The sequence below is a fragment of the Athene noctua genome, chromosome Z, assembly GCF_965140245.1.
Source record: "Athene noctua chromosome Z, bAthNoc1.hap1.1, whole genome shotgun sequence".
NCBI lineage: Eukaryota > Metazoa > Chordata > Aves > Strigiformes > Strigidae > Athene > Athene noctua.
The window spans coordinates 58,854,261-58,873,886 of record NC_134077.1 but is presented as its reverse complement, the minus strand read 5'-3'; the positions used below and the strand labels follow the sequence as shown (position 1 = coordinate 58,873,886).

Below are 19,626 nucleotides of genomic sequence, written 5' to 3'. Positions count from 1 at the left end.
TTAAATTATGATCAGAACTGGAGTTGTCAAAACATACCCTTCCAGCATCAGATAGGTAGAGAAAATTTTCTTAGCCGTGGGATTTGGTGAGTGGGAGGAGGGGGTGAGAGAGTTACTGCCATTGCACATGTCCCAGTGCACACTGTCTCCTGTGCCTTGTGGCAAGTCAGGTATGCTCACCAGAACTGCACCCCTGCTAATGCTCTAGCTGTTGCCTGGTCTGCATGAATCTTGGTAGTCATAGATGAGGAGTATTATTACATTTACCAGTACAACCAAATCAGACAGCTCTTGGGAATCCCAATGGCTTCGCTGAGAGCCATAGAGAGAACTGGCCAAGTTAAGCATAATATTACTGTTGTTTGCTATTTGTTATATTGTGATGGTTAAAGATCCCTAAAGAGACTTGTCTTACTCCAGTATCGTAAGAGCAACATAGCAGAAGACAGTGCCCCTCTTAACACACTTCTAAACTATTCTAATTTAGAAACAAGGGAAACGTAGTTGCCTTATTTTCAATTTCCTGATAGAAGAACTGAGAATGTAATGTAGCTTGCTCAGTCTTGTCAAAAACTTGGATTATGAACAAGTTTCTCTCTACATACAGAGCCATGCTTCCTTTTAAAAGTGTGCTTTATGAGTCTTTGTGGCATACACATCTTTCCTTCCAGAGTCTGTTCAGTCCTCATTTGGGTTTAATTCCTAGTCACCTCAGTAGAAACAGTGCCTGAATTACAGAGAGAACACTGATTTTAGTACTTCCCTTTTGCTAAATTAAATCATTCAAATAAGTTTCATTTTTAGTCCAAAGAAGCTAGTATTTGAGACTTAAATCAACATAGGTCTTTATTGTGTGATTCAGTGAAAATGACATTTCCAGCACACTGTTTTATGTCACTCATGATTCAAGATGCTGTAATATATAACCTACTAACCTAAATAGAATGCATACTATTAGTAATTAAAATTTTGAGGAAAAAAAGGAAAGTTTTTCTTACTGAACTAGTTGAAACTAAAATTGAGCTTCTGTGCTGCTATGCAGAATGCCTACAAAATCCAGGACACCCACTCTTCCATGCCTGCTATAAATGTCCTTCCATACTTGGATCCAGCAGGCTGACATAAGAGGAAATTGCTAACTTGTCTCCAAATTTCTTGGGTTTTATTTGTCTCCCTAAGAGTACTGTTATAGGTGTAGATTATATAGTGTATTTCTCTCCCTGTATTACTTCACTGATCTTTTGGTTACTTACACTCAGCAACTAGAATATGTCAAATCTGAAGCTCAGCAGAAATTCTAGAGAAAATGAAATGTGTATTATTTTTAACAAAGGCTTTAGCTGGTGAAAAAGGAAGCAATCGTGGTCAGCTTTTATCATTTAATGCTGCAGAATGCACAACCCCAAATATAAGCCCACTTTGTAGAATTGTGCATAAAGATATAAAAGTGTTATCAGAAAGAAAACTACTTTCTCACAGCAAATTTATATTGAAATTAGAGTTACATATTTATTATACAAATATATATTATATATAACATATATACTATAATATCTATTTTCTGTGTGTCTTATATATGCTGTATATTATATACATTATATATATCTATCTCAACACCTTTCATATACTCTCTGTTCCAGAATAAATTATATTTTTTATTTCTTAGAACTCAGATGTTGGAAGTATGATCACTGCCAGTTGTAGATGTTCTTTGTAGACTTCCCTAATAACAGATGCCTGTTCTTTTGTACTGCTCAGACTATTCAGGAAAAAAATAATCAATAAAACTCAAGCAATTAATATACTGGTGCTTGCAACCTACTCTCCTATACAGCTGAAATAATAAAAATAGTCCCTTTTTATATAGAAGCTAAATTTATATTAGACTAAATATAAGTTGAATGAACTAGTTGATTTGACACAGTTCCCCATAGAATCCTCATAGAAAAACTGGCTGCCCATGGCCTGGATGAGCACACGGTCTGCTGGGTCAAGCACTGGCTGGATGGATGGTCCCAGAGACTGGTGGTCAGTGGAGTTAAATCCAGCGGGTGGCCACTCACAAGTGGTGTTCCTCAGGGCTCGCTGTTGGGACCATTTCTGTTTAACATCTTTACTGAGGATCTTGATAAGGACACAGAGTGTATCATCAGTAAATTCACAGATGACACCAAGTGGGAGTGTGGATCTGCATGAGGATAGGGAGGCTCTACAGAGAGACTTGGATAGATTGGATCCATGGGCCAACGTTAACGGGATGAGCTTCAACAAGGCCAAGTGCCAGGTCCTGCACTTGGGCCACAACAGCCCCCTGCATGGCTACAGGTTTGGGGAGGTGTGGCTGGAGCTGTCTGGGAGAGAAGGATCTGGGGGTTCTCATTGACAAGCAGCTGAACATGAGCCAGCAGTGTGCCTGCGTGGCCAAGAAAGCCAACGGCATCCTGGCTTGTGTCAGAAATAGTGTGACCAGCAGAGGTAGGGAGGTGACAGTCCCCCTGTGCTCTGCACTGGTGAGGCCACACCTGGAGTGTTGTGTCCAGTTTTGGGCACCTCAATACGAGAGAGATCTCGAGGTGCTGGAGCGAGTGCAGAGGAGGAAAACAAAGCTGGTGAAGGGCCTGGAGAATAAATCCTATGAGGAGAGACTGAGGGAGCTGGGACTATTTGTTTTGAGGAAGAGAATGCTGAGAGGACACCTCATCACTCTCTACAACTCCCTGAAAGGACATTGTAGAGAGGCTGGTGCTGGTCTCTTCTCACAGGTGATTAGTGACAGAACAAGAGGGAATGGCTTTAAACTGCAACAGGGGAGGTTCAGACTGGACTTAGGAAAAAAATTTTCACAGAAAGAGTGGTCAGACAGTGGAATAGGCTGCCCAGGGAGGTGGTGGTGTCACCATCCCTGGATGTGTTTAAGGGTTATTTAGATGAGATGTTGGGGGATATGGTGTAGGGGAGAACTTTGTAGAGTCGGGCTGATGGTTGGACTTGATGATCCCAAGGGTCTTTTCAAACCTGAATGTTTCTGTGATTCTGTGACTAAACATACTTTATTTCTTTTGTTAAAAAATAAAGCCTGGCTTTCTCAGTCTGTTTCTAGATAATGTTCCTGCTTTATTAAAGACTGCAGTTTCAGAGTAACCAATTTATATGTTAGTGCAGTTGCTAAATTTTATAACAGGAGGTGAGAATATGTCATCAGCAGAGTTTTCTCTCAGGTGCTCAATCGGTACAGCAGAAATCTCCAGTCTTTTTCTACTAGTTCAGTTATATCTTCAGCTTTTTTCAGTATCGATTTGGATGGTGGAATGAGGAGGAATTTAAAAAGCTGGAAGATTTTATGCACTTTGAAGGGCAGGGTCACAACAGAGAAGTTAGAATTCAGCCTGTCATGGAGCAGGTGCTGGCATGAACTTCTCAAAATCCCTGGACAGTAACAGGCTAGATAACTTCTTCAGGAGAGGTGAGGACCTTTCATGTTGTAGTGGATCACCAGGTAGTTATTAATAGTTAACAACTCGACTACATCACAACTCAATCGTGTTTCAGAAGGATGAGTATTATGCTGGAATTTAGTAACAGGGCTGATATACAGCCTTGGGAATCATTCAGTTTTGCAGCACTGGGCACAGGTGAGGACAATGTCTAATTATAAGACAAGTCAAGCAAATAAGAGCAAGCAGAAAGTGTAGAAAATATAACCAATGAGGAGAGCTTAAAGCTTAAAAAACTGGAATTGCTTACTATATATTACAGCTAAACTAACTAAGAAAGGCTTATTTTCATCAGCGCACCAGGTCCTACCGACTCCTTTCTCCCTGGTCCCTTCAGTAAATGCTTCATTATAAAGGACTTCACTCAGCCAGTACCAATTCCCTTCATTTTCAGAATACCACCTACCTCACTGGGATTACCAAAGGTTATCCAAACCGTAAAAAATGGGCATTCAAGAATTAACATCATCTTAGAATTAGTGTCTCCTTACCATTCATGTATATGAAAAAAAATCATATAGCTGTCAAGCTTGATAGATATGTAGCCAGAACTCACCCCTTTAAATGCAGTCTTTAAAGCATATTCCAGTGAGTCTTGTCAGGAAGAAAAGCATTCATATTACCTGCTCTGTATATGTGTACCAGACAAAACATACATCAGACTGTCAAGATATGCTACACATTTTCTTTTATTTCCTTCATAGTAATCTGAATAAGAGTATTAGCTTATATCATGAGACTGCTTCCTTCTGTCTCTCATAATTCTTTATTTTTACAGTGTCAGAAAGATTATGTTTTGCTTTAATTATTTTCTGCAGGTTTCAAAATAACGATAAAATTACAAATCTCAGACAACTTAATAGTAAGTGTATATTACTTTGTTGTTATTGGGTTGGTTGTTTCCAATTTTGACTTGGTTTTGGTAGGTACTTTGCAGTTATCCTTCCAGAAAGATGTTCTTCTTTGAGAATAAATTGCTGGAGAAGAAAGAGATCACAAACAACCATAAATAGTTCACAAGCTTGTTTCACTGTAGCTTTTACCCAGTGTCAAAGTATCAGAGCTCCCATTGCAGGCCAGGTTGGGAAATAATTACTCTAAGGACAGGTGTAAGGGAAAGAGATTCAGTTCCTTCATTGCAAACTACAAGGTGAGAAGCATACCTGGGGTGAAGCTGAGGACTGGCATATCTGTAGCATGTACAGAGAGTTTGGACCATGATGCTTCCAGGCTCCTCTAAATAAAACCAGGAACTACTCTATTGCCTGGCATACCCCAGAACAGTGAGGCTGCAGAGAAAGCTTAATTTGAACAACAGCTGCTACTTTTTAAGAAGCAAAGCACGCATCTCTTTCTTTTTCCACCACTACTCTGAATACACTAAGTTTGTTGTAAGTTCTTTGCCTTCCCTTAGACTGCTTAGATGCATGCGTTGGATCACATGACACACGCATGCTTATTGTCCATGCTGAATTACACTGAGAGATTTTTCAGGTGCTGTCCCTATGTTGAGTGTCCCACAGGGACATGTAAACAGGGTATAACAGTGCTTTTAATTCAAGTTTGCTGCCACCTCAGGGTGCAAAGGCAACTGCTGGGGTTAACTGAACTCCTCATATACTGAGAGACTGCCCTCAGCCCATGCAGCCCAAGTACTGCTTCACAGCATGGCTGCAGTCACATTCATTAACCTATATTTAGAGAGGTTGTCTTGAGTATAAATGCTTCCCTTCAGCTCTGCAGAGGAAGATGCCAGGGGACATTATTCTCTCCTCTCCATGCACAAAGAGGATGAGAAGACATTAAAGTCAAAGTTTTTCCAACCTTTTAACTTGCCTGTAAAATGTAAGGGATTGAAAAGAACAAAGAAATGGAAACTGCAAGAGTGAGAAATTGAAAATCTGCTGAGTGTTGTGGAAAAGCAATTTACCTCAAGGAAATAACCTCAAAGCCTAGGATTTTCTTGCCTTCCTGAAGATTTGGCTTATCCTTTAATCAGGAAAAGGGTCTGACAGTGTGGTTTGTAAAATTTATTACTAAAAAAAGAGGTATTTCAGCCTTAATAGGCTGAAATAGTTGAACTGTGCTTGCTGTGAACACTTCAGCTGAAAATTGTTGTATTCTCATTCTTACAACTATAAAATTTGTTAACAATTAAGATTGACCTTGTAGCTAAACACTAGACACGGAACCAAAGTATAGCCTTATAATCTGCCCTGCAGCAGCATTGCTGAATCGATGTGTGGAGCCTTTGGTGCTGCATTAGAAGTGCAGATCAAGCTGTCACCATTAGAAAGTTTTGAGCTATGTCTCCTGGGGACAAACTATACGCTGTCGGTAGAATTGCGTGCACAGAGGCTTGCAATCATGCAATGAACAGGCAATTCAAGTCATTTTTCATATCAGATCTTGCTGGCCTGTGCCCTTTGTATATTGAGAGGTGGGACAGGGATCAGTTTTAAAAATCTGTAACTTTTATTTTATTTGATTCTTAGGTATGTGAGAAAGAACCTTCTTTTTCTTTCTGACTGTGGCATGGGACACATGGATTCAGTGTCTACAGAAGCTAGTTAATTAACATATTCCAGCAGCGTATTGATATTTGTTAAGCTATATGCACCTGTAGAATAAATGGGGCACCAAAAGAACCAGTATAAAAGATAACTGAGTCAAAAGTATCACCTGTTCTCATAGTGGAGTGCACTACCTTGCTGCTGGCCAACTACCCTCTTAGTCTTCTTACACCTATTTCCTCCCTTTTACAAGATGAACAGCTTACAGAGTATCTTCTGTGTGACAGTCTATAAAAGCAAAACAAGTCTGTGGGTTTCATCTTGACATGCAAGTGTTGACCAAAGTGCTGCAAGCATTTGCAAGTGAAAATAATAGAGAGATCTCTAGCGAAATAACTACGATCGTATATTATTTATAAAGAATTATGTCTCAGTTAGAGAGCTCTTTAGAATAATAAAAAAGGAGAGAAGCATAGGAAGAAACTAATATATTTCTGTGTGCAAGCATTTTTGTCAAGACTTGAGTGTATACTTTTGTGTATTAAGAAGCACAGAATTTTGTTAGATTTGCAAAATGAAAAATGCCAGAGCTGTAAAGAAAATTCCTTACAGATGAAGTATAGCCCAGCTGAGTTTTGTAACAAGTCACTTCAATATTTCTTCAGCTAGGACTTCATTTTACAAATTACCAGGCTTGTCTTTCTAGAAAGACAAGATGTATGCAGACAATGCATGGAACAATGTTTCTAGCAAATGTCTTTGAATGACCGGTCAGGATCCCTTGACACAACACCGATTCTTTTGCCACATCAGTGCAGTCTTGCTTATGTCTCTGGGGATTCACCAAAAGTAGCTGACAGCCAAATGTAGCCTAGTGCTATTATTTGGTCTGACTGGGGGCTATGAGTGGGATAATGCTGCAATAATATACTCTGTCTGCAGAAGAGTTTCTCCTGATGAAAACAAATCAAGGGAAGTGTAACAAACTCTCAATTGAATGGAAACTTTCTAAAGCTGTTGAGAACACAAACAACTGCCCTTGTACTATGCTAAGAACGGGCCAATAGTTTTTTTCAAGGAAATTGAAAATGTGGTGTAATATCATGTGTACACCTTTCCAAGAGTGGAGCTCACCTCTATTGGTGTGTCTGCAGAGGGCCTCCTGTGCTGATGGCTCTGAATGAGCTAGAACAAGGGGGCATGGTGCCGGTTGGGGTCCATGAAGGAAGAATCCAAGATTTTGATCAGATGAGGTGAAGGTTTACAGCAACCCTGTTGAAAAACAGCAGTAGACAGGGTGTATAGTGTGTGCATGTGGTCACACAGACCTTTGGAGGACAGACCACTTGTCTGGACTTAACACTGAAACAGTGGCCATCGGTGCTATTGAAACAGATTACCATGGCAAACCGTTTAAGCAGTGTCTCTGTCTAAAACATCAGTGTTCACAAGAGGTGGCCACGCTGTTTTAAGTGCTAAGGTTACTTTCTACTTTACACATTGAAGACAGAAGTACTCGAGCGCAATACTTAAAAATATTTTGATTTTTCTTTTGTATCATCTTGTCAGCTGGTGTCTTGCAATGTATTTAGTTCAGAAGATCTTTTCTGTTTAGTACTTTTTCTTTCCTCTGTGTCTAAAATGCAGGTGGTCCGACCTTACCAGACAATGTCCAATCCCATGAGTAAGTTGACAGTGCTCAACAGTATGCATTCTCATTTTATTTTGGCTGACAATGGCACTACTGGTAAATACGGAGCAGAGGTGAAACTTCGTAGACAACTGGAAAAGCACATTTCTCTTCAGAAGATAAATACAAGTAAGTAAAATGTTACTTGTATTGGTTTATAATTGCAATTATATCAAAGACACTTTGAGTTTAAATAGGCAATAAGATCTGTATATTTTGGGGAGTAGTTCTGTCTAAAATTGTAAGCATGAGCTAATAAAAGCAAATAATGGTGAACAAAGATGAGAAAATATGATTTTAGTGTACTGTGAGTAAGGGTGCAACACAAATAGCTGAATTTGTTTCAGACAATATTTCAAACAGTATTTGTCAAGGCTGTTCTGGTTCAACTTAGATCTTTGGTAGCACCATGTCCTTAAACTGTATACAGTTCTGTTCCTCATTTGTGAAGAATACAGTGGAATTAGTAGAGTAAATGGAGACAAAAAGTAAGAGAGCTTTTCTTGATAAAGACTACAGGTTGGAGGAGAGAGGACTGAGATGTATAGAGGTATATAAAATCCTGCATGGTTGGACAACTCAAGCAGTCTCAGAGCCATTGACATTTAGAGGCAGAGAGAGTATCCCATGGAAGTGTTACTGTATGTTTCCACTATGTTTATTAGTTTTTCCTAGGCAGCTGTCATTAGCCACAGCCAGAGGTTGGTCCTTTCACTTCATCTTTTGCAGTCATGATGATACATTGCACATCATGATCGTGAAGCTCAAAGTTAATTTTTTTTTCTCTTATATGTACCACTTTACTACATAAAATGAAAAGTAGTCACCTAAGTAAGCACTTCTGCTTGTGGATTTTTAAAAAAAAAAACCTCAATATTAGTATTGTTATTTCTCTAGTGTACAGATGCTTGATTTAGATGGGGAGTTAATTTTTTTCTAAATATTTTGGGGTTTTTTTCACTTCTGTTTACAATCATTTAGTTTCTAGAAACTTAGTGCTTAGTGCTTTTTTCAAAAGAAAAAAAATATCAGCTCTAGAAACTGAACCTAAGCTGTGTATAGGGAAGAAATATTCCTTTGGACCTTAACAGGCAGGAATTTTTTTAACTGCAGAAACAGACCTGTGTTGTACCTGTATAAGCTGCCTTTAAGAACGAAAATAGAACTCGTTTCTCGAAAGTGATCATCTGCACAACCTTTCTGCAGATGTCTTTCTGTAAACATGCAATTCTGAGGCCAGGAACAGTGACAGTTTTGTGATATAAGCACTTGAAACTGGAATGAGACTAGGAAACACATTTAGACTCTCAGACATCAAATGATAATGAATTACAAGGCAGACCCAGTGGGGTGAATGTAAACTAGCAAGTTGATCGTGCTTGACAAAGCTTTCTGCATGACAAGTATAGTCCGTGCTTAAATTAAAATGTTGTGCTACTTACACCTTTCAACACCACTCCATGAACTACACACACTACAGGCTTGTTGTTTTTATGGTATCAGAGTATATATTGCTTTTTCTCAGGGAATGGTGGGTAGGTATGCAAAACTGTGTGTGCATACTGAGTAATGTGTGCATACCTATACATTTCCTTAGGAGATGGAGATAGTATGATCTAGTCCTAGGTTGACCAGCAACAAAAATTCACATTTGAAAATGACATATATGATGTAATCAAACTGTAGAAAACTATGCTGTAAATAATTGTTTTGAGGGCATTTATAAGAAAAAGGTGAGCTTTTGCAGTTTACAGCATAACATTGTGTTGGGACATCTTTAGGTTAAAAACCAAATCTCCTTAGAGAGTTTTAATTTAATTCAGGTTTGGACGAGAGGTTTATCTGTTGAAAAGTGTTTGATGGATGAACCTCCAGACTTTGGTGGTTCAAGTCTGACCTCTTCAAACACGTACAAAATATGAGGGATTTATCTTCTCTGGTTTCTTCCTGCAGCAACACCCCCTTGCCCCGCAGGAGTATGTATCTGCCTTTTCTCTTCCCTTTTCTCTGTAATAGACTCTCTCTATCATTTAACCTCCACCTTCCAAGTCTCTCTTATGAACACAAAAACATTAGGGTGTCACAACCTCTGAAAAATAGAGAACTGCTAATAAGGAAAGTTGCTGGTAAGATTTGTATGTTTTCCTTTGTTTTAAAACAAGGTGACTGCGTCCTGACCAGCCTCGTGTTAATAAAAGGTGACCATATGGATGAGAGAAGGACCACCTGCCCTGTTGGGTCAGCCAAACAGATGGCCACTTTCTGGTGCCTTTCCTTACCTTCATTCCTAGCAGAGAAATGGAGATCCTTGGCCCTGTGCATACAGGGGTGCTGCTGCAAAGTGATCTTCTTCCAACTGGGAGTGTGTGCAGGCATGCATATGTGTCTTTACTTAACATTTTCCAGTAGTAAGCATGTGCAGTGGGGAAAAACACTGTCAGCATTATGCTGCTGTTTGCTGGAGAGTCAGAAAAGGGTACAACTTTTAGTTAATCCCCAAACAAAAGAGCAGAAGGCTAGAAAACAGAAGATATTTAGGAACTGATAAACAGTTGGTAGCTTATTTCACAGCCCGTCCCTGGACAATAGTGTTGAAAAAAGATTTATTCTTATTTTGAAGCCTGCCTGACTTTCACATGCTAGGCTTGTCACTTCTTCTTGTTTACTTTGCTTTTCTTCAGCTGTATCTTTCTCCAGTGCAGTGATAGCTCTCCTGGATGCTTGCTATTATACACTATACACAAAGGGAAGTTTCAAGCTGTGTTCACCCGTTCAAGACACAGAAAATGGTATTCCCTTCAGACAGATTAGGACAGTGGCAGTCTTTTTTATAAAATTTAAGATTAGATCAGGTCATTAAGTATGCCAGATAATTCTGAAAGATTCAGCTGGGTTTGTTCCTAATATGACATCACTCTCAGTGATTCAGTAATCTAATTTCCTGAATGAGTATACTATTAAATAATTAAAAGCTTGCCCCCTATGAACACTAGAAAAAAGATTTCATTGAATACTCTGTTTCCACTCTGCTTTCTTAGCTTTTACCACTTCCATAGCTCTTGTTTTGTCCACAGCAAATATTCATGAATTAAAAAATTATTTCCAGGCAAGCAGAGAGTACAGTTGCATTTGTGGATCAGTCTGAGTCTGCAGGTTCAGGACAGAGTCACTCCCCTGTGGATTTAACTAGAGGTCAATTTGATGCTTCAGTGCTCAGAGCAGGTCTTATTTTCACAAGTGAAGACTATTTTAACACAGCCGAGCAACAATATCTTGCAGCGAGCCACAAGTTGTCTCAAACACATGAAGTTTCAAAATGCATGACTTTGTAGGACAAAATGTGGAAAGTAAGATGAACTTTTCTAAAACTGTTTCAAGATCAAAAGGAAATACTTAAGGTGATCTGATCGGAAATGTTTCTGGTTTCCAATTCACACAAAGATTCGAGTCCTGAACTCTTTGCAGGCATTTAAAGGCAGGGAGATCACCTTAAGATATGCTCTGGAAGGAAGGAAAAATATCTTTGTGACCATCTCTGCCTTAATGTTTTGTTTCTACAGCTCATATAAAAATTTTTACACTGAAATGTGGAGTTGAAACTGTTTTAGTTCATCCTGTTTCAAAAATATTGCATTGATGAGCAGAATGTTGTCATGACAAATGCGCAGAGATTTTAAATGCAATAAAATATTCCAGCTCAAAAGGTGTGGTTTTTCAGAGATACAGTAAAATGGACTGCAGCTGTATTTCCAGCTATGATGCTGTGCTTATACTGTTTCTTTGCATGTAGGGATCTACAGCATGTCAGACATAATTCACTGATGCCAGTTTACTGATTTCTGATTCACTGCTGAATCAGAATCACAGAATCATCAAGGTTAGAAAAGACCTTAAAGGTCATCTAGCCCAACCATTAACCTAACACTGACTGTTCTCAACTACACCATATCCCTCAGTGCTATGTCAACCTGAAACTGCTTCTAGAAATGTTTGTAATACTAAACTCTCTCTCACTGCCTTGAACACAAGAGGATTCACAGCTATTTCTAGAATGATAGGTTTCTACGATGCGCTGGAACAGACTTCTGAAGGTCCCCAGTCTGAGTGCTCTCTCAAAGTAGGCTATTGTCAACGTTAGATAAGTTTGTCTGTAGCTTTGTTTAGCCAAGTCTGAAAACCTCAATAATAGATATTCAACCATCTGTATGGGCTCCAGCAAAATGTTTGGAAACTTTCCTCAACCCACTATCATTGCCTGATCTGAAGACCCCAAGTCACTATTTGTGGCCATTTTCCCTTCACAGGACTTGCCCTTAGCAAGAAGAGTATGGCTCTAACACCTTTTTAACAACCCTGCAGATAGTTGTAGGCAGGTATTAGATTAGATCTTAGGCTTCTTTTCAAAAGGTTAAACAAGCCCTGCTGTCTCAAACTCTCTTCTTCAGAGGTATGGTCTAGGCCACTATATACCTTAGCAGCTTTTCTCTGGATACTCACTGGTTTCTTCTCATCCTTCTTGAAGTGGACAGCCCAAAGCTGAATCCAGTACTTCAGATCCAGACCCACTAGTGATAAACAGAGTGGAAGTGGGAAAAAAGTCACAGTTGACACACACTTCTCTAACATAGCACAAGTGCATGATTTGCCTTATGTACACTGAGAGCATGGTGTTGGATCACATTCAAATTGACATCCACTGTAACCCCACATACATGACATAAGGATATAATTACTGATCAGAAAAAAAGCTGCAAGTTTCACTCTGAACAGTCAAGAAATTTACCTTGTCAGAATCCTTTTCCAGGAATGAACATAGAGAAATTGCAGTTTATGTAGGATTTTTCAAGTTTGGACTTCATTTTCCCATAAAAGTCCTTATTGCCTTTGTTCAAATAACTTTCAATTTAAAAAAAATGTGTTCTAATTGACTATCTTTATAACTAAAAGTCATTGGGCATTCATCCTCAAGAGATATTCTGCCATAATAATGCAGACATAGCATTTAATTAGTCTTTTTCTAAAATTCGTGTGAATCCCTCAAGCTCCTGTCATCTACAGTATTCCTTGATTAAAGTAATTCTAAAGTCTTATATTTCAACACTTTCTTATTCAGAAGGAATAGGGATCAATGCGTCCTCTAAAACACTGAGAATTTCTTTGCTAGAATCCTATACACAATACATTTCCTCTTCCCCCTGATGCCTGGAAAATCTTCTGCACACTGTAGATTTTTCATCCCCTTTTCAAATGCTTTTTCCCAAATACTATATCCTTATACCTTCTTTCCAATGTCACAGTGGTGCAAATAAATGTTTCAAAAGAAACTGTTTAAAATAAAAGAGGTAGAACAATTTTCACCAAAAACTAGTATTGATATTGGATTAGCAAACAGTTAATATCTTATGATCCCACAAGATGTGAAGGTGCAGCTAGTCCTTTTATTGCCATCCTGGGAAAATACTAGTGGCTGTACAGAAAGAGAACTTAATGTCTGACCAGATGATGTAATCTGTAAACAGAAAGGAAAGAAATTAAGCATCTAATTACTAGAGATGACCTATTGCAAATTCTCCAATTATGACATTCCTAGACAATAACAAAGCATTTCTGTGAAGTGTGCTAGAATGGCCTGGCCATTTGTAAGATGTACATCATTACTACTTCTGCAGAACGTTGCTGAGTAACAGAATAGGTATACCAGCGTTGCCTCCAACTGGAAACTTTTCCGTTCCAGAAATCTGTGTACAAAATGTGCACTGGAAGTTACAAGTCATAAAATATTCATTCCTGCCGCTCCACAGATGGGTGTAGCAACTCAGCTAACAGGTCTGATCTGAGGACTGTTAATCACTTTCAGGGAAAGTCACTCCAATAGGTTGACATGCCATGGCTTTTACCCATTTTATGATTAGCCAGAACAATGCTTCCTCATTAACAAACGTGGTCTAGAATTACTTCATATGACACAAAAAGACCCTTTACCAATACTTACAGAATATTCAAAAATCCTGCCTAAATTTTCCCCCTTTTGACTCTGCACTCATGTTTGCATTTTTATAATACGCAGTTCATTCCTCCTGTTTGCAGTAAAGCCTTCAGTTCATGTGGCACAGTTGTTGCTATTAACTAAATTGTTACTAGTAACTGATATCTTTTCAGATCCTTAAAGAGTTTACAGCATTATTGCTGAGCATTTTCATCACAAATGCCTAATTTCCTTCATGTGAATGATCTTACTAGAGCAGTGGAGAAAGACAAGGACACAAATTATACATAAGCTGATAACGTATAGACTATATAAAGTTTTAAATTTGAATGAAAGAGGTTGTGAATTAATAAGGAATATTGTAAGTTTTACTTTAGAAGAACATGCATAATTATCTGTCAGCAGAATCAGAATCTGGACATGATGTGACACACAGCATAGCATAGCACATCATAGCATAGCATAACAGCATAGCATGCACTTACAGCATGTTCTTGAGTATGCATAACTGTTTTGGGAAACATACAAACATTTTCTTTGTCTTGCATGTATCAGCACATATGTATCAGTAATAAAATTTGTGTTTGGCATGTGTTAGAAAGGAGTAGTATGCTTTCAGTAGCAGTTGTTAGAATAGCAGAATAAACTTTTGTGTGATATTTGCAGATCGGACAAACGGCCTTGAAAACATATTCATCATGTGCTAATGACATTTTTCTTTTAAATCCAGACATCTTTCTTATATTGAAAGTTTCACCTACCAAAAGATTTATATCTTGGTCAGGATACTGACAGAATTTTCAGTTCTCCATAAAAAAAAATCTGACAGGGATTTCACATCCTTAAAATATGCTTTGGAAATAGGTGAAGTCCAACTAGTGAGGCAATGGTATTCAAATTGGGTTTAACAGCTACCATAATGGATTAAAATGTAAAAAGATCTAATGTCTGCTGCAATGATTTAAAAGAGGCTCATTTGCTTGCCAGCTTGGACTAATTAGATTTCTGCCATTTTGTAGTATGAGACATAACCTCAGAGAAGGAAAGAGTAGTGATGAGGCAAAAGGACTTCACTGTCATGAGGTATGAAGATAACAAGGATATATAATGTCACCTAGACAGCAGGAGTCCAGCCTTTGCTGATGAGAGGGGAAGATATTTTTCACTATGAAAACTCTTTATTCTTCATAAAATTAGCTATGATCTTCTTCTTCAGGAACAGTTATGCAGAAAAAACAAATCCCTTTTTGAGATTTTTGACAAATCTATTTCCAGAAGACCCAAAAATAAGGTAAAAATGAGGATATGTAACTAAAGACATATTTGAAACCAGAATGTTAAGCCAGAAGCATAAAGACAAAGCATGCTTAATTGCAAGTAGATTCCTTAAAAAAAATCAGAATGTTTTGAGTAGTTTGGTTTATTTTGTATCTTTTATAAACTTCTTTAACAAACACATTCTTTTAGCCTTTTTGAAGCTTACAGATCCAGAAGATGAACAAAATTATTTGTTCTTCAAAGGCAGATGTGGGCTATAGATCAGAAGGGATTCATCTACATGCAGTTGGCCACCCTTCTGAAACAGGCTGACTGTGTCACAAGGCTTTTAAGAACAAGCTGTACATTTATGTAAAGCTAAATGTCTGTTTATGTTAGAGTTGCCACAACAGTCATATATAGTGAGCCTCAACACTGCTTTTCATCTCCCACTCTCCTGATGCAACACTAACACCCTAAATGTTATCTCCATTGTGCTTCATCTTCTCTGCAGCATGTGAAAACAGTACAAAAAAATACATATTCTGTACCACGGTTTTATTAAGGGCTGGTGTGCCTTACCCTCTTTCATAGAAACTCCAGAGATTTCAGTATTTCAGTTTTTATTTCCCTCAAAACCGGGAAAAAGCCCCAAACAAACTTGTGTATTTTGCCCAAGAATCACCCTGCAGTGCTCAATCATTTCCACATGCTGAAGAATGTTGGTATTTCTTAGAAAGATTACCAGATCAAATCCTTAGGTTGTGTAGGTTCACCTTGTGTTGTTCTTATTCTTCTTTTGATTATTACACTCCTGGAAGAATTGTCTCCTAGACCACATAGGGTTTCATGTGAAATATTACTATTCAATATCAATCTTCAATTGTTCTTATTTTATACATGCTGTTTTGTGCTGAAGGCTTGCTCTACCTCTACAGTATGCTGTTTGTAAACAGACAGACCACAAGCATTGGTACTTGTGTCCTTGGATTTAATCTTTCTTCTTTATAAAGTTGGTGAATGTAGTTCAGTTTTGGTAGGCCTATGAGAAAAAGTTACCTTTGAGTAAGGAATTGATGGGTGTTCTAATTGGGTAGAGAAAGCAATTTGGAGAGGGTAATATGTCGACAGTATCTGTTCATGTGACCCGTGGACTTCCCTTTGTCATCCTATGCCTGAGAATATATGAAGGGGGCTGGGAAGGCAAAGGGACGTTCAACTGTCATCACTGGCATCTTCTCTGACCATTGCACCATCATCAAATACATTGGAATACTCATTTGTTTCAGATTTTTTCCTTCATATTCTGTGCAGCCCTAGATGCATTTTCATAACTACATAGCTGGGAAGATGTGGGTACTGACTTCTCTCGAGGAGAGGAAGCCTGCTGCAAGTTTGACTTCTGTGAAATCTGAGTAAAACTCAGAACTGTTTGAAGCTTGAGTCATTTCAGAGTTTGTTAGAGATTGGAAACTTGATCTTTTTTCATCAAAAGCGTCATGATATTGGTGGATTAGGCACTGAAGACAAAAATATAATCTCAGACAGGGCTGAAAAGCACATGCAGTTTAAAAATTGTTCTTGAAGCACAGATAAATAAGCAATTGATTGAGTGTGAGTGGATCCATAAATTCCTCTCATGGACTTGACTTTCAGTTGATGAGTTTGTTGAAAACATAAGTGTTTTCATATGGTTGATATACAAGCAAAAGAACACGGGTCATTTCAGATCTATAATGGTCAGACATTTCAGATGTATTGAATTCACTATGAAAATCAGAACAAAGTCATAGAACTAAGAAACTGATTACTTCAGGCTGTACCCTTTTTTAAAAAAATTCTGCTGTTCTGTATCTCACCTGTTGTAGGTGTTTAGAATACGTGAGAAGGGAGGGATATTTTCTGAAATTATATAGTCTCCAATATGTTGACAAATGTGCAAATTATAACAGGGAGAAGCTCCTCAATATGTAATTTGAGGCAGTGAAAAAATTGGTTATGTTACTGTGATAAGTTTTTTAAGTGCTGTGGTAGTGCTCACATCCAAAAAAGAACCAGGGAAAATAACAAGGAAGGTCAGACAGAATGTGAAAATTACTGCAATTGTAGTTGTTCCTGAGTCTCTTAGGCCGTTACCTACAGCTGATGAGCTCCAAGAAGAGCGAAACCAGTTAGGTCCTGTAGTACTGGCCTAATAAACAATTGATTACTAGGATAGATAGGGTAAGTTATAACTGAAATCCATGAAGGTTCTTGTATGCATGTCTTTGAACTTTAAGTGCCGGCTTTTTTGTATTGCCATCCAATAGAAAGTAAGCAAGTAGGTTGTTACTGGCTTGTGATGCTCACAGATCCCAGCATTTAATCTTACATAAACTCTTTCCATGCCTTGCCTGTTCTGAGGACTCTCTAAACTTTGTCCTTTTGCAAAGACAGGTATGAAAATCAAAAGAAGATATCACAAATTTTTCATCATGTTTTCTTGTTACCAACCTTGGTGACCTTTGGAGAAGTTTTTAGGATCAGTCCAATATTAAATGAAGGTATGGTCCAAGCGTCAGGTCCAACAGTTCTGTCTGTCACTGCCACATCTTGTAGGATGGCAGATACATCATTATTTAGACGAATGAAGAAGGAACACCGAACAAATAAAAATGAAAGTACTGAGATGAGGCAGAAGAGAAAGGAGAACACGCTGGGACAAATTAAATGCAATCATACTCTTAGTAAAGAGGAGAATTAAAAATAGAGGAGATAAAAGAGGATTATGGATTAGACCCAAGAAGACAGAGGAGGTGAAAGTGTGATTAGGATACCAAAAAAGAAATTAGAAAGATGAGAATGCAGAATAGAAGTGACCATAACAAGGGAAACAAGGAGAATGAATGCAAACTGTGAAGGAAACAATAAAGCTGAACAAAATAAAATTTATAATAGCAATTTTAAACAGGTTGAGGACTGTGGGGGAAAAAAATGGAAATTATAGCAAATGGAATTCAATGAGCCTATAGCAGAAGAAAAGTCAAAAAATAAATTGGAAAGCAAAATAAGTCCAATGGTTGTGAGCGTTCATTTATTGGTAGTGGTTCAGTGTTATTCTGTCACACATAATCCTTTAGTTCTGTGAATCTGAGAAAGAAAGCAAATATTCTTAGAATTTATTGTATTGGCTTACCAGGTCACTTTGATTTCTCTAGACATAGGGCATGTAATAAGCCTCCAAACAGTGGAAGTTCCACTTAATTTATGAAAATATAAAAATGAGTTTGGGGTCTTCTTTTTTTTTTTTTTTTTAATCTGTAAATTTCACTGCTTTTACTACTGAACAGTGCTTTCAAGGACTAAAGGAAGTATCTGTCTCATCTTTGCCGTATCTGGAATAGGTAGTAACTGCTTCTGCTCTAGGGAAGATACTGGTAATAAGGGGTGAGGAAAAGAGAGAGCTGACTGCAAGTGCAACTATATGAAATTAAGTTTGAGCTGGTTGTGGAATCTGGGGGATCTTCCTGTCTCTTTGGGTAATGAGATCCAGCATCCCTCTCCATCATCCTGTGAAGGCAAGCCACATTCTCTTTTTTCCAGTCATGTTCACTTAGTAGTTAATAATGTAATTTTTCTGGTGGTAAGCATACCACAGCTGTGATTTGCAGATTTGGAGAAAGCAGATCTATTGTATATGCAGATGGTCTTATCTATTTGCTATTGATATTGATATCTTAGCCAAAATAGTTTCATACACATCAGGAGGTGTTTCCAAAAGGGCCTGAAGACTGAAAACAATAACCTGGGAAAAAAACCCTGTAATGTTATTTAAGTGTAGCCTAGGAGAAAGGATCTGGATGATTTCAGGATGTTCTCTTTTATCACTTAGCTCTCTGGGGCCACCGGGACCATAAGCAGTACCACATAGATGTCCGGAGGTGAAGCAGACACATTTGTGTGGGCAAACTTTTAAAAGACTGTTGCAAATCCAATACAATTTTAAATCTATTTAAGCAGCACTTACCCTGTAGTTAAACACACTATTACAACCAACGAGCAGTATCAGTTGACTCTGTATTACCGTAAAGCAAATATTACCTCAGAAATTAAAAACTACTTTCCTCAGGCTTTGAAGCTCATGCTGGGTAGACTTTTGCTTATTAAAATTCCAGAGCATATTTAATTGTTTACCCATTCTGTGTAAGTACCTCTCACTAGGATATCCAAGTGCTGCACCAACACTTAGACCAAAATACTTCTGAAAGCCACAGGCTTTATGTGCTGTGGTTTTTTTGGCCTTTGCTGATGCAACACACAGCTACATACACTGATAGCCCCATGAAAAATAGCAATGGCCTGGAAGTTGGGACTTTTAGGACAGACTTCTCGAGCTAAGGACTTACTTTGGTTTTCCCAGAACCTCCAAGTTTCCGCCTGAGTTTCAAGACACCATAAGCCTCAAACTGAAAAAAACTCAGAAATAAATGCTATTTTGCCCTGTTTAAAATATGAATGATTAATGGCTGATAGTTGATTTCCACTCAAAAATCATAGTTCATCTCACATATTTAGGTTAAAACTAAGATCAGATTTGATCAAAACGTACTTGAAAAACTGTCAGAGCTTGTAAGCACATAAACATTTTTGTTGAGCTTCACAACACTGTATCAATCTTTCATTGACAGTTAAATGAGATTTTCCACT

General features: G+C 38.1%; 1 protein-coding gene across 5 annotated transcripts in view; it reads left to right on the top strand.

Annotated features, from left to right (window-relative positions):
* The window catches only part of TRPM3 (transient receptor potential cation channel subfamily M member 3), a 310,579-nt gene that overhangs the window by 169,179 nt on the left and 121,774 nt on the right, over positions 1 to 19,626 (top strand). For all 5 annotated transcript variants that reach the window (XM_074933038.1, XM_074933036.1, XM_074933034.1 and 2 more), the window contains exon 6: positions 7,655 to 7,826. In XM_074933038.1, the coding sequence (XP_074789139.1) occupies positions 7,655 to 7,826 (172 nt within the window). The remainder of the gene's footprint in view (positions 1 to 7,654; positions 7,827 to 19,626) is intronic.